The 14,955-nt window shown below is 36.4% G+C and overlaps 1 protein-coding gene across 2 annotated transcripts in view; it reads right to left on the minus strand.

Annotated features, from left to right (window-relative positions):
- LOC147076509 (ovochymase-like) overlaps nt 1–14,955 on the minus strand; it is a 63,686-nt gene that overhangs the window by 15,906 nt on the left and 32,825 nt on the right. Inside the window, exons 13-18 of one of the 2 annotated variants that reach the window (XM_085941161.1) lie at nt 14,361–14,412; nt 12,603–12,805; nt 11,000–11,215; nt 9,925–10,137; nt 7,059–7,235; nt 2,877–3,001 (exon numbers count right to left, since the gene is read on the minus strand). In XM_085941161.1, coding sequence (XP_085797287.1) covers nt 2,877–3,001; nt 7,059–7,235; nt 9,925–10,137; nt 11,000–11,215; nt 12,603–12,805; nt 14,361–14,412 — 986 coding nt within the window. Of the gene's footprint in view, nt 1–2,876; nt 3,002–7,058; nt 7,236–9,924; nt 10,138–10,999; nt 11,216–12,602; nt 12,806–14,360; nt 14,425–14,955 lie in introns of both variants that reach the window. The other variant, XM_085941160.1, reaches the window with a different exon arrangement.

Here is a 14,955-nt window from a genome sequence, read left to right on the forward strand (position 1 = left end):
AATAATACACGTTTGAACAATGATATTTTAGTAAAGCACTATGCGCAACACTAATTTCCTAAAAAAAAAGACTAAGTACCACGCTTTGTATCGAAAATGAAGAACTAAGTCTCATGAAACATCGCACAAGTCGGCTCTCACATTTAAACTCGCCTCGCCTCATCCTTATCAAACCTTCTAGGAACGTCGATCCGATGTTGCTTATGAAAACCGCACACATCTATCTAATGACAGTCGCATGAAACGTATAGATATTTGAAAGCATTCCGGCGTCTTAGACTCACAGGCCGAGACGCATGTGATTTGTTGATAGCAGCACTAGATGTTTTTTTAAACTAAAAAGTCGCATTTGACTAATCTGCAAAACTCCAATTGGCAAAGTGTGTTTTGTGAATAACGATGACGTCACATCGACGTATTCGACGCGTTGCAGGAAAGACGAGTTTTGATGTCCGAGTTGACTAATGTTAACCATTAACCAATATTCATTGATGTACTGTACTGATGTTGATACCGGCCTTTCTCTGTCGAAGAGAATGGTGAAGACCGTATCACTAGCAGGCCAGAAGCGGGGTGGAATTAAGAGAAACGTATGTTATAGATGCTGGCAGAGGTTTATTATATCGTAGTTAGTTATTCGCAGGACATTTTAATTTAGGCGGGTTGTAGACGCGGTGTTCTGACTGGAGATGCTCGCTGTTCGACGTCCGAGACAAGAGAGGAAGCGGGCTTTCCGCGCGCATCTAACTGTCGGATCCGTGGCGTCATGGTGCTCGTGTTGGTCTGTCGGTCGCGAACCTCCCTGTTTTACCGACGGATTGACTAGTGGCCGCGCTATCTCACGTGACCGTTTTCGACAGACCACGTCTCTGTGTTTTGGCGGGAGTGCGGACGAATTCGAAAGTCGGATTTGAGGAGAGGCGGGCTCTACTCGGCCGAGGGTTGCGAGAACCGCGAAGAGTGGACGTAGGCTGTAGTGTTTTGGGAAAGTTGATGGTTTGGTCCGCCCTTTGAGGTGGTTCTTTGTGGAAGACCTTCATCTGGTATCAATGTGCAATGATGTACTGAAATATGCTGTATTCTAAAACATTAGAGCAAGAGGTTTAAAAGAATACTATTTTATGTAATAAAAATACTTTATGTTTTAGTGGGCTGGTAAGGCTAGTGCTTTGAAAATACCATAAAATCTCCATTTTGACCTACGTAGCGCACATGGGCCGTTAAGCACTGTAAATGATTTGTTACTGAGAAAGAACTCATTTTGATATCACAAACCGTGGAGATTTACGATTAAAATTGACCAAATTAGTACCTACTGTTACCAGACATAAAAAAAGACTATGGTACGACGACGTTTCAAATTCCAAATCAACAATTTACCAACAAAAATATCCAGCTCCCCTGTAGAATGTTTAGAATCTCTGACAAAGCTGAGTAAACAATAACACCCTCGATGGGTGAAAAAAATTGTACCTGCCGGCGGAATCGTCACTCGGCCGAAGTGACAAAAAAAAAAAAATCACCGTTAGGTTTTGACTTGACCGAAGGCCATCCTTTTGTACCCCCCCCCCCGCTGTCTCATCACCCATAGATCCGTTGTAGATAATTGAAGGCATTACTTAAGCAAAGTGGAAGCTGGTATCTAGGGCTGCACCCTTGGTGTGGCCCGGATTCTTTACGATGTAAACTGTAAAGTCGCGCTCGTTTCATTACTATAAATCAGTGAATCTCTTTTCCCGTCATCGTGTTAATAATAATTCATGTAACCACCCTTAAAACGAATTTCGTGTCCGATAGTGTTTCGGCATTGATCCCGGTAATGTGCCTAAACATATTAACCCGCCTCCGTGTTAGCTTCGAATGAATTAAAAGCGTTGCGGCAATGGCCAGTTAAAATAACGTGTCTTCTCTGTTGTAATCTACAATGTAATCTATAATGTAATATCCATCGATGTCTGTATAATTTAGTGTAAATAAATCTCGCCTGCGCAGGGCTGTTAAATCAAAAATAAGATGTGTTTTATATAAATTAAACCCCGTGATGTCACCCTCCCAATTGAAATAATACTGAAGAAGATTCTACCACTGACATACATGTGAGTTCCCATCATTCTTCCGGGTATTACTACCTAACATAAAAACTCTCTATCACCTTACACAAAGCATAAGGATCGCACTAATTTTCTTCAGAGTTGTACATGTAACATAATGTACATATTTACTTACAAAGGTTAAATTATAAATAGTACATAATATTGCCTATGCGCATTTTTTATTCAATAAAATTATTTTAATTATATGAATACGTGTATTAAATAAGGCTCTAAATACCAAAAAGTAGTATTACCTGTAGTTAAAAAATACTGAGTCATTGCAGTAAAATTTCGCGAAGCAGACCTTTTGAAAAATGTAGTTTTACAGTGTGAAGCAATCACGGCAGCTTTTATAATTTTAGGTATTAAGAACTCGCAAGTGTCAACAAACCATCGTCAGCTATTTTATATTGAACGCCGTTGATCACTGCAGTGCTACTTACACCATTATAAATAAAACACGCCAACGGACTTACAACGTCGACAGGTTTAATTATTTTGCTGTATTTTTTTGACTTACTTGAGGCACTTAAGACTATAGTTATTGGTGTTGGTATGTAGTACATTTTTCTATAAAAATGTCAGTTTTTATTATTTTGGTACTTAGCGCCTTAATTAATACACGTATTCATATTATGTTAAAATTATTAAGGGTATGGCACAAATAAGGTTGGGACACACTGAAGAATCACTAATCTCTAGGCGGTATATTGAAATCTGAACTGCTGAAAGGAGATATTAATTGTAATAATATATAATAGCTAATGAAGATTAAAGTCTTACTCCAGTTTTTTGTATTCCAACGTCCATGGGATTAAGAAAATCTTTATAACGCTTCCCAGCAGTTACGGTAAATAGTCTCGCATCAAATGGACGCCCCGCATCTGGATCGTAAAAGCAGTGAGCAGCTAAAAATGACAAATTATAATATTATTTTCTTTGACACAATATAATGCAATGAATTCGTCAAAAAATTCAAATCGGAACCTCCAAACAGCTCAAATCACACAACAGATCGTCTCTGCTCTAGCAGAACACACTAACTGGAGCATACTAGTTTTGAGTAATTTGACTTTGAAGTTGTTGAAATGTTTGAAATAATGGTCTTTCATGTGAGTTTATTAAGTAATCGTAAAAAGGATGACTTTAAAGTAAAGACTTAAAATGTTTATTTATTAAGAAGGTTTCCAGACGGTAAAGTTTGAAATAAGGAACATATTGGTACTAACTCAATATGCCATTTTTTCGAATTAGTGTTTTCTGCCAAAACAGTGACGATATACTGTCTGTATCGTTAGATACCTACTGCATATTTTATTTCTCTCTTCTGTACACTATTTTAAAACTACTTATTTCTTTGTTTATTAATACATTGGACTCTAAAGATGCGCGTAACAATTATGTGGCCATTCAATATAATTAGCATGCTATTTAAATATGTAATTAATTATCTAGTAAGCAGTCAATGTTTTAAATGTCATGTTGTGAAAGTTTTCAATTTATAATTAATAAAGTTCACTGTATGTAAAAAAAATGAATTTGATTATAGATTCGAATCAGTGGGCGTGCAGTCCATAGATCATGCGGATGCAGAGTATGTCTTATCTTTATTATAATATCAGGCGTTGCCAACACAGAAAAATGGCTTAGGGGAGTCGATTTCGAAAAAAATATTTATAATAATTTACTATTGGTTTTAATGGTTGTGGGAAAGGGTGCAGTAAACAAAATCTATACGTTGAGTTTAGTGATAAACAACATTATAACTAATGGTGTTTATTTGCGAGCTGTCGCATCCACAAGTGGTTATCAGATGCGCGTGGCTTAACGGTAATAATTATAAGTGTCCGTTTGTGCCGTCCGCACTGTATTGTCTTTTAGACAAGCCTCATGAGAATATTAAAGCCAGCATTGAATGCCTCAGTTTACTAGTGCTGCAGGTCGACAGAAAAATCATCAGAATCGCAATCCTCAGTCATGAGGTCCTGATGAAAACTAAGAGGAATTAATATTCTTTTTACCCATATAATATGTATTTTTTTCTGTTTCTAGGAAGGGTGAACTAGACTTGTAAATCCCCCTGACCAATAAATAAATTGAATGACACAATGACCACTATATTATGTCCAGTACTGCTACACAGTGTGGTATGGTGTGAGGATCACTTAAGAGGGGACATGCTCAGCGTAGGTCAAAATGGAGCTTTTATTGTATTTTCAAAGCATGATCCTGGACATTCCTTAAACGTTGTAAATAATCTATTTACATAATTTTGAAGCCTTATTACATTTTATATTTATTTTAAACATTTGATGAAAAAAGATTTTTTTTCGGTTAGGTACATGTTCAAACACGCGCGTTAACATGATATTACTTTCTACTTCATTTGTCGTTTGTCAATTTATGGCTACGGCCGTATGTTGTAGCTTAACTACTGGGAAATGCTAAACGAAATGGTGTATTTCAAAAAAACACTACCTTATTCTTCTCAATATGTGGGTACTTACTCTGCATGCTGCACATGTGTTGTGGCCAGCGGCGGATCCTCTAATACCATGCAAGTGCAACGCACTGCCTGCATCTTTGAAGACATCGCTCAACATTTCATTGTTATTCATACGTGTATTACTCACGTCGCGAAGTAGAACATGTAGCAGTATTATGAACAATACTGAGCGCAAAGCGATTACGATCCAAATAGATTTTCAGTTTGCACAGGATTACAATGAGGTTATTATATACTACTTAAACCGTGGCCGAATGTTATTGAATGGCGTTTTGTGTAGAATTTTTTACACACTTTTAGATCGGCGTACGAAACCGAAGAACTCAAGAAACAAAAACGCCAGTTTTTGTTTTATAACAATGTTGGCGAGTTAATTTTTAACAATTTTACAGTTAACATATTTAATGAATCGCCAACATTATTTTACGAACTCACAAACTGCCGCGTTTATTTCTAAACCACTCAAATACATTAAAAATAATTAAAAATACATCAGCGGCTATTTATTTGGCTGAAACCTTGTTCGCTTGGAGCGTAAAGGCATAAACTGTGACATTTATATTTCTTTATTGATATTAAATCATTCTGTTCAAAAACTTTATTGGGAAATAGTATAAATAAACAAAGACATGTTTAATTTACCTTCTGAGAAGTAGGTAAGAAAACACAGCAGCTTTCGGTGATTGAGGTAATCATTAAAAGACGCTTCATAACTCTACGTGGCTAGGACACGTGTCCGGATGCCGCCAAGACCGCCTTGAGATGGCCTTGAGATGGCCTTGAGACTGTGCCATAAGGGTAAGAAGTGTCACTCTTACCCTTATGGCACAGTCTCAAGGGTTCCGTCGCCATGGCCGGCCCTCCCTCACCCTGCAGCGGTGCCACAAAAGCGACCTACGTAATGCAGGTCTGACATAGCGGGAGGCGCAAGAGTTGGCGATGGATCGAGGGAAGTGGCGCGAGCTTGTGCTTGCCCTATGCCCCAATGCTGGGTTGTGACAGGGTGAAAGAAGAATATTTTCTCTTTATAGAAGGTAAAACCATTGCGCACTACCAGAAAATGCTATTATGAAGACCACCGGCCGCCACTGGTTGTGACTGGTAAAAAAAGAAAATATTAATGAATATAACTTGGAATCCTTTTTATTTACATTGATTCGAGCTTTAGTATTATGACCACATAAAAAGTTTATTCGATATAATAATATGTTAATATCACAAAATCAAGTTGTGGCCTTCGAAAGAGGCGGGAGGGGTCTGACGAAGGATCTGGTACCCCTCCCGGACCTGTGATAGTGTGGCAGAATAATGTAAATGAAAACAGTTTTGAGTCAAGACTAAAAATGAATACTTTTATATTACATTGTATGGCTTGGGATGTGTGTTTTTATATTTTTAATTATTATGCAATGAATTTAATATAAATGCTGCTATGGATTAATTATCAGGCATACAAATGAATTTAACAAAGCTAGAGTTTAGGTCAATCATTGTAACGCTGAAGGTACAAGCACCTCCCATTTAGTCGACAACAGCGCCTTTCGCTTGTGCCTAAATCTTCTTGTTGGAAAGTAGTTTAGACTCTGTTGGCTAAGTTTCAATAGGGTGACTATAATATTTCTTATGGGCTAGAAATTTCGACGTCTTGTAATCGACCTGTACATGTCTGCACGAATCCGCCCTATGATAGTTCAGGCCTCATGGCATTGGATCCTCTGAGGATGCCATGCTTTAGGTGATATCAAAGTTATACACATTTTCACACAGTCTTCTATGTCATAGCGCTGCATGCGCTGACACTATTACATCACGTGAGCTGTACGGGTTGCCTTATCATGGCAGCTTAGATTATAGAAAAATATAGATGGAGCTATTGCATGCGTTTGTCCTTCAAAACATGACGAACTTTTTCATGCACTTGCCTCGCCCCCTTCACACTTCCTCCGCGACCCTTTCCTGGGTTATTCGAAATTACGTGTGACAGTGTGCGTGTAGTAGTGTTGCCAGATATCGAATATTTATTCCAATGTTATAATTTTACAAGCGATGTTTTTATAAATTATATTATGGCAACACTGGTGTGTTGGCTATGCACTTGGTAAAACATTACTCACTAAAATCGACTCATGCGGAGGGATTGCATGGCAGACACTATCTCCGTCACTATTGATAGGAATTAAAAGCTTTCTTTTTTGTTTCTTCTCCTCACGATACTTCTACATTCGAAAAAATGCTCGTTGTCTGCTTTCGCAAAGGTTTATGCATTTTGATGTTAATAAAACTCCACGCGATAATGAACACACACTGAATTATGGGCACAGGGGATGTAGTTCCAGAAACGACCGTGGTTACGTAGAAGACTCAGTATGAAAGTTGCACTGTACTAAAGTAGAATAATATATCGTCAAAGGGTATTTTTTATTATTAAAAATCGTCCGAATACTGCGCATTTTACGTACCGCTTATGATGAAAGTCCTGCTAATAATGGTCCCTCCGCACAAAAATCTTGGGACGGGGTTTTCTCCTCCGTGTGCAATAGTACTATGTACTAAGACATGCCATGGCACTCCACTGTTAGGTATCCTTATTCCATTTACGATAGATCCTAGGGACAGCGGGTCTATTCTCCCACATTCTGTAAAGAAAAATCTCCGTCCAATTAATACCTACCTACATGGTAATTCATACATACATATACCATATACATCATCTGTGTATGTTATGACCAGCGGCGGCTGGTCTAACATCATACAAGTGCACTGCACTGCTTGCATTGTTACGAATCATATTTTTTCTTTATAGTTTTTAATATTATGACTCATTAATTGTAATGCAAACCATAAACTGATGTGGCCATATTGCCAATATACGATAATACAGACAATAATAATGTACTGTATATATGTAATCTTCATATTCATTCAATATCTTTAGTTTACTTAAAATGAACCCAAAGCTCAGTATGAACTAAAGCCATTAAAAACAACTTAAACCGTGCTAATCATTTTCGCCATGCGTAAGTTGCTTAATATTGTGCGCTAATCTGAGAAAATGACATCATATTGGTCCTGACAATAGCAATTACAGATTTGAATCATTATTGGCTTGGTCTTCATGCTTCGGTTTTTGTTTAGTATCAGATTTGACAATCTTGTATGTAAAATGCCTGTAAAATGAAAAATAATAAAAAATATACGAAATATAATGATAATATGTCAGTATGTAAGTATGTTAACCCTTTGTTGCCTAGTGGTTTCACTGTGAAACTACCCTCTATTATTTTTGTGTTGCCATTGCCATCTAGTTTTGAGTAGCCACATTTTTTATAATGATAAACTATACAGTCATCTATGTATTAAAAATAATGTTCACAATCTAAAAACTGTAACAACAGATGTATACCTAACTGATTGTACGGAAGTTAGATCTTTTAAGTGCTGTCACATGAGAGATTTCAAGCAAAATTACACTATTTTTAAAACATCAAGATATTGTCTAGTGAGTCTTTCTGAGTATTGTTCATAATATGTAGTCATAATATAAAGTACATATTATAATGTTATGTTTATATAATGATTTTATGTTACATGATGCTGTGTATCGTGCAATTAACTTATTTGATGGCACCATAAAGGTTGATTTATTTTTTATTAACTATATAATGTTTGTAGACGTGTTAAATAGGTTAAATTTATAATTGTATATCGTCTCTGTTCTGGCAGAAAACACTAACTGGAGAATACTAGTTTTGAGTAATTTGACTTTGAAGTTTATAAAATGTTTATAAATAAAGACTGTTTATTTATTAAGATGGTTTCCAGACGGTAAAGTTTGAAATAACGAACTTTTTGGTATATCTAACTCAATATGTCATTTTTTCGAATTAGTGTTTTCTGCCAGAACAGTGACGACATATATTTAAATATTTCTTTAATATTTACATATACACATGCTGTCTTTTCTACTTTCTTGTTATATTAGTTGTTATTTGTAATTAAGATATTTTTATATCTTTGTATTTATTATGTATTTTGGCGCATTGGCCAATTGCTGTAATGCAGTAATACTCTTTTTATAAATAAATAAAAAAAATCATTATAAATCCTTTCAGTTTATGATAATATGTTAAATTATATAAAATTAATTGCTAGTCTCTATGTGTTGAATTCATGTTTTTTCGCTCTAGTTGCCCAGTGGTTAATATGTATAACCACCCTAAAAACTAAACTATACGTAAAAAAATATTTTTATTTTTAATAAATACATGTAATTCTAAAACCGTCTTTTGGTTTATTTGAACAATTTGAGGTGTAAGGCCGCAAAGGGTTAAGATATTTCGACTTATGTGTACGCCAATTTAAATCAGTGTACTCGGAGGGCATATAGTATGGCAGTAAAAATAATATTCCTACCTACAGCATTTCTGTAAAATTAATATTTCATTGTCCTGTGTGTCGACTAAACGTGAAATGATGTCATTGGTTATTTTAAAATATAAATAATTATTAATTCATGAATTCTACTGATAAACTGATAATTTTAATGCTATTTCACAAACTGTAGTTTTATAATAATAGTGAAATACAGATAATTTCAGTTTAAAAAAAAAGTTTTCAGCGCACTCTCAAAAATTACAATCAAAAAAATCACTGGCCGCCACTGGTTATGTCGTTATGACCATGTTATAATAATATAACGGCTTGATTGATTACTAATAATATGGAGAACCTCGAACCAAAACAGGATTCCTAGGAGAATGATGGGGTTTTGGAAGTTCCATTATTATACAACTTTTGATGCATGCTGGTTATTTCAAGTTATTCCAAAAACGGTATTATACTGTATTATACATTTCAATGTAATTTTTAAGCAATTTAGTTAAATACCTACAATTTGGGTACCTATCAATAATAAACGCTTCACCCATTGAAGGACTCTGGACATTTTACAATGTTTTCATTTCGGTCACGACTCGACAAAGACAATGAATGCCCTGTCACAAAGAGATTCACCTGTCGCACATAGAAACTCATCTCAATTTCAACATGTTGAATGTATCCATGTGATTTTGTTGTCATTCACAAAACACATGAAACTTCTTAATGTACTGCTGCACATAGTGTCTCTATAACATTTTTGGTAGAAAAAAACATCTGCTTCTCGCGTGTAACAAATTCTATCTCATTGGTTTCGGCTAGCCACTTGACGTCACTGCCCCGGCATGATCTACCAGGTGCGCAAGGAATAGAGTTGCAACATTGCGGCCGGTTATGATTTATGACATATATGCATGTGGAATTTATCCATCAACACATAACAATTACCTGCTTTGCACTCTGCCTTGACACCCATCCAACGATCGTGGACGCATGTTATGTTACTGTAGTATCTGATGATAGGGTAATGGCCACTGCGACAGTATGGAGTGGCCGTTGATCCAGAATGCAGCGCCATAGAGCAATTGGTGAAATTTCCACTGTCAGAGGGTATCGTACATTGATAATCAACTGTCAATGATTTCAAGGGCTTACACATCTCTGAAAACAAGAATTAGACTTGTCAAAAATAAACCCGTTAAGTTAAAAGAACCCTGATGATGATTTAATTAATTTTATTAATACAATTATTAATTAACAAATCGAGACCTATGAATATAATAAAATTGATCAATTGTATAAAAAAATCGGTGTGTGTATTTATGTACGCGCGTTAGAAGTTATACTTCTTAGGCGTAACAAAACTAAATCAAAACTTGTGATAAACTAGATTCTTTGACTAGCTCTTAATTATCTTGTTTAATTACACACTCAAGATAAAGGATCGCTTATTGAAACGCCATTGGTTTATTTCTATAAGTACACTTTGACTTATATTACCAACTGACGTTTTATCGTATGTTTACGTAAGGAATTGCAAATGGCCGACAATAATAAATTCGCTGCCTAGGCAACGGAATAATTATACTGTATAATCGCCACAATTGCAGTACCATACCATGGCGTAAAGGTAGTGCGTTCGGTTGTGTGAAAAAATAAATTATGTGTTACATGTCACACGCCAAAAATACACTATGATCTGATTTCCCAAACGCGCCAAAAGAAGTATAACTTAAATAATATTTGATGGTTCAATTTGAATGGGTGTTCAGGCCAATGTATGGTGATGATGGGTTGTCACACCATGCAACAGTCAGTTGGTGCGAGTATAATATGCATGTGAATGTGACCGACAAGACGTCGATCGTAGTGGATCGCAGACAAACCATCTGAATAAGGTGCCATATTAACGTTGATGAAGTGCCAATTGGAGAAATTCTAAAAATATTTATAGAAACTAACAACTCTACCAAGAATTTACCAGACCATAGATAGGTAGAGCCTTGTGGAAATATAAACCTACTTTCAATGCAATTGGGAATGCTTTCGTCCCAAGATCCATCTTTGCAGTGCAAAGTTGATAATTGTTTCTTGCTGTAGTGACTCATTTTGCACGTTGGCATGGCTGATGACCCCGATGGAACAGGTTCGCTGCAGTCGACTATCTGATCTTTTCGCTTGGAGAGTGGATTAGTACAATTAAACTTGATAGTTTTGCTCTCTAAAGGGGCACACATTTCTGGAAAAAAAAATAAAAATATTAAATTATGGTACAAACGTAAATTAGTAGCTGAATATCTAAGGATATGAGCGGTGTGCGCTACTCAAACCCATTTTCACACATGATTATACGTTAGAATTGCTCACGCCGCTTAACGCTCCGCCGAACGTGTCCACCCTGGACGGGGCCTAAAACCAAGAAGCTCTTTGTGTCACAAATCCCTCTATGCTATTTAACAATCTATCGACCAACTAACGAAAGTAAACAATGTACCTATAGATTACATGTAAATTTTACTTATTACACTGTATTACAGTTCATCGTGAGCTGCCGTATAAAATTGAGATCAAAAAATGACACGTTGTTCGCATTGCAGACAGAGATCTGAAACACCTTACGGATGTGGAGAAGCAGGCAACCGATCTCGTGTGTGTAAGAATACAGGATTAACTAATTAAAGACGTGTCAAGAATACGTGATACATCGAATACTGACTGTATGATGACTAACATACTGATGTAATGACTAACTGCTCTCGGTTTATATAATGACGCTCATTTAATATTGGTGTATTGAAGGTTGCAATACACACTATTGCATGTCTGTAATGCGTGGTTCATTATCGTAGTATACTCACACATTCAAAGCCCTCCGTCTAAATCGACTGTATTTGGATGAAGCATATCGGGATTCTATTTATTAATCTATTTTGTGATTGCATACATGTTATAATTTTAATAAAACAATTTTTTTTATGAATGCCTTCACTTTGTCTTTTTAAAACAGTGAATGCATTAGTGGTCCTTGCATTGATTTATTCACTCAGTTTTTTTTTAATTCAACTAAATAGATAAGTTTAACAACAAAATTATCGTTCCTAAACAAATTTGCCTCAAATTTCAACATTATGATTTGACCTTTTTATTTCATTTATTCATGAAATAGCCAGCGCACTTCACAGTAGTATAGAAATGAAGTATTATAAAATTGGTCTCCATATTTTCAGACAGGTTTGCAAACAACCTTTTATAGGACTGTTTTTTTGTGTAGTTTATAACTAGCGGCCGTTTTATAAACTATGCATTTACAAACTGCAAACTTGTGGATATTGTGTTAAACTTTTCGCGCCTCCTTTTGCAACATTCCGCGCCTCCCACTTTGGAAATCGCTGATCTAGGGTGTTTTACAATAATTATTAGGAAATGTGCTCCAGTGCTTTCTGATCTACTTCGAGCGCTGTAAGAATGGTATAATCCAGACCGAGGCCAAGAAAGCTTTTGAAAGCGCTTACTGCTAAATATGTGAGGTGGATTTTAATTGTGGGCACCACTTTTCATTCAAGGATGTTCACTTGGAGGATAAGAGGCGACATGATAGCGGGTCGAAATAAAAGCCTTACACTTACTCGCACAAGTCTCGTGGTCCGACTTCCAATTATTGGTGTTCTGGTCACAAAGATTTAATTCGGAGGAAGAAGAACTATACCCGGCTGAACAGTTTAACGAGATTAACGAAAACGGCGGCACCAGATCTCCCGGTTTCTTGTCTTCTTGACCGAATACAGTATATATGCCGTTGGGCGGATGATTCGGTATCGTGCAGCCCTTACTGGAATTTTTTAAAGTTGTACATATTATATTATTATATACTAATCATGCATCAGCCAAGGTAGGTCACTACTTAATGAAAGCCTTCCCGACCTAGGTGTGGATTTATTGGCATTCTGAATGTGCGCAGGAGCAGGTACCCTCGGAAGGGACTTCCAGATACAAAAATGTCCATGAATTTCACCCAATGTATATTTTAGAGAAAGAAAGGCTTGCTTGGTATGCCTGGGATGAAGTATTCACTTCTATCTTAATGGAATATGACTTCTTCTTGATTTTCTTTATCAGGACCTCATGATTAGGGATCGTGACCTGGATAATTTGACTGTCGAACAGTCATCTCAACGGGTAGGCACCACTGTTCTTGGAATTCTACAACAAGCAAGGCCCGTTGCCACTTAAAGACTTGCGGCACTCATTAATTGTTGAAACTATCTTGGGCATCCAATTTTGCTTTAATATTCTGATGCGTCATGTGATATAATATGACAGTTAAACTACGCGTATTGATAACCACTTGTAGATGCGAGGACAACTCGCAACAAAACGTATGTAAACACCGTTAGGTGAATCTACAGGCCAAGTGTTCATCGGTAGACTCAAAGTGTGAAGTGCCTGGGTATGGGGTTGCATCATGAAAAGTGTGTTATTCCGTGGTTGAAGCGTTATAATTTATTAACAAGCGGGGTAAATCTGAATGTCAGTGGCACCTGCTATATTTTGTTAACTCTGCCCCTCCCGCCGCATTAGAAATCAATATAAAAATATGGATATTTTTTCCAAATAGACCCCTAAACCATTTTAGTGTGTGCGCACCTGCAGGCCTATGTTATATCTGGTGATATAAAGTCACCCGATGACATGACGTAATTTTGACGTAAGCCAATACACGCTCGAGGTAAGCCGCCCAACACACACTGCTCATCATAGATATTATTATGCTGAAACACCTATTTGTGTATGGGGACAATGAATAACGCCAGTATTTGACTTGCGTTATTTTCTCGAATGCTATTATCACTCCGGTAGTACATCACAATGATGTCATATGACGTCATGTCGACCGGGCGACTACAACTCGCAAATTCTAACATAAGGCCCCTGGACCTGGAAAAAACTTCAAAATAATATTACGTCAATAAAACTATGACCGACAACTGGCGCCCTACAAACACAATCGGCTGGGAATTTTAATAATTTTTCATGACCCTTTTATGCCACTCCTCCCCAAAAGCGAGCTTTGAAGGCCGATAATAATTTAAGTATTGTTGTTTTCATTTAATAAAACGCATTTTTTTTTTTTATATATATTACTTATTAATTAATATATTAGGACCGGTTTCGTCCGCCTCAGTGGGAAAACGAAAGTGAAAATGTCCCACTGAGGCGGACGAAACCGGTCCTAATATATTAATTAAAGTGGAATAAGTACTACTTATATAAAAAAAAAAAAATTGCGTTTTATTAAATAAAAACAACAATACAATGCAGTTCCACCATGAATTGACAGTTAACAAAATAAAAGAAATTAATAATTTAAGTCACAGAAAACTTACATTTTGACTCGTGTATTCAAATCCGAAACAGGAGCTTGCGTCGCAGGAATCACTGAAAAATAAACTATAGGTATATTAACATTCCAGTTACTGTAATGTCACCCTAAGTAATCCAGCGCATTAAACTGCGAATATTTCAGTTAATATGCATTTCATCGTCTTAATATTTTGACTATTAGTCGGCCTATAATCATCCATACATCCATCTACATCTAATGAAAATGTTCCAATGAGTGACGTCCCGTGGGGGTAGGCAGATTGAGCGTTGCTTGGGGGCGGCAGTTACACGAAGGGCGGCAAATCGAGGTGAATCTTTAGGTATTAAGTTAGTAAGAAAAATATCTGCCCATTAAAAAATTCAGCTCACTGGTTGGAAACAAAATGTATTTATTACTATACAAGTTTTCATTGGACTATAATTTTTTTTCCGGTTCGCGATGTCTAATTCACTTCCGTTGTCGTTGGACGTCACGTCCTTGGTGAACAGCAATGACACGTGTAGATTTGCAAATAATATTTGAATTGTAGGTAGATACATACATACATTAATTTCAAATTTATTGAAATATTTTTGCAAGTTACTCATTTTGGAAGA

Source organism: Rhyacophila brunnea, unplaced genomic scaffold, assembly GCF_057557595.1.
Source record: "Rhyacophila brunnea isolate RB1 unplaced genomic scaffold, BYU_Rbru_1.0 scaffold_13, whole genome shotgun sequence".
Lineage (NCBI taxonomy): Eukaryota > Metazoa > Arthropoda > Insecta > Trichoptera > Rhyacophilidae > Rhyacophila > Rhyacophila brunnea.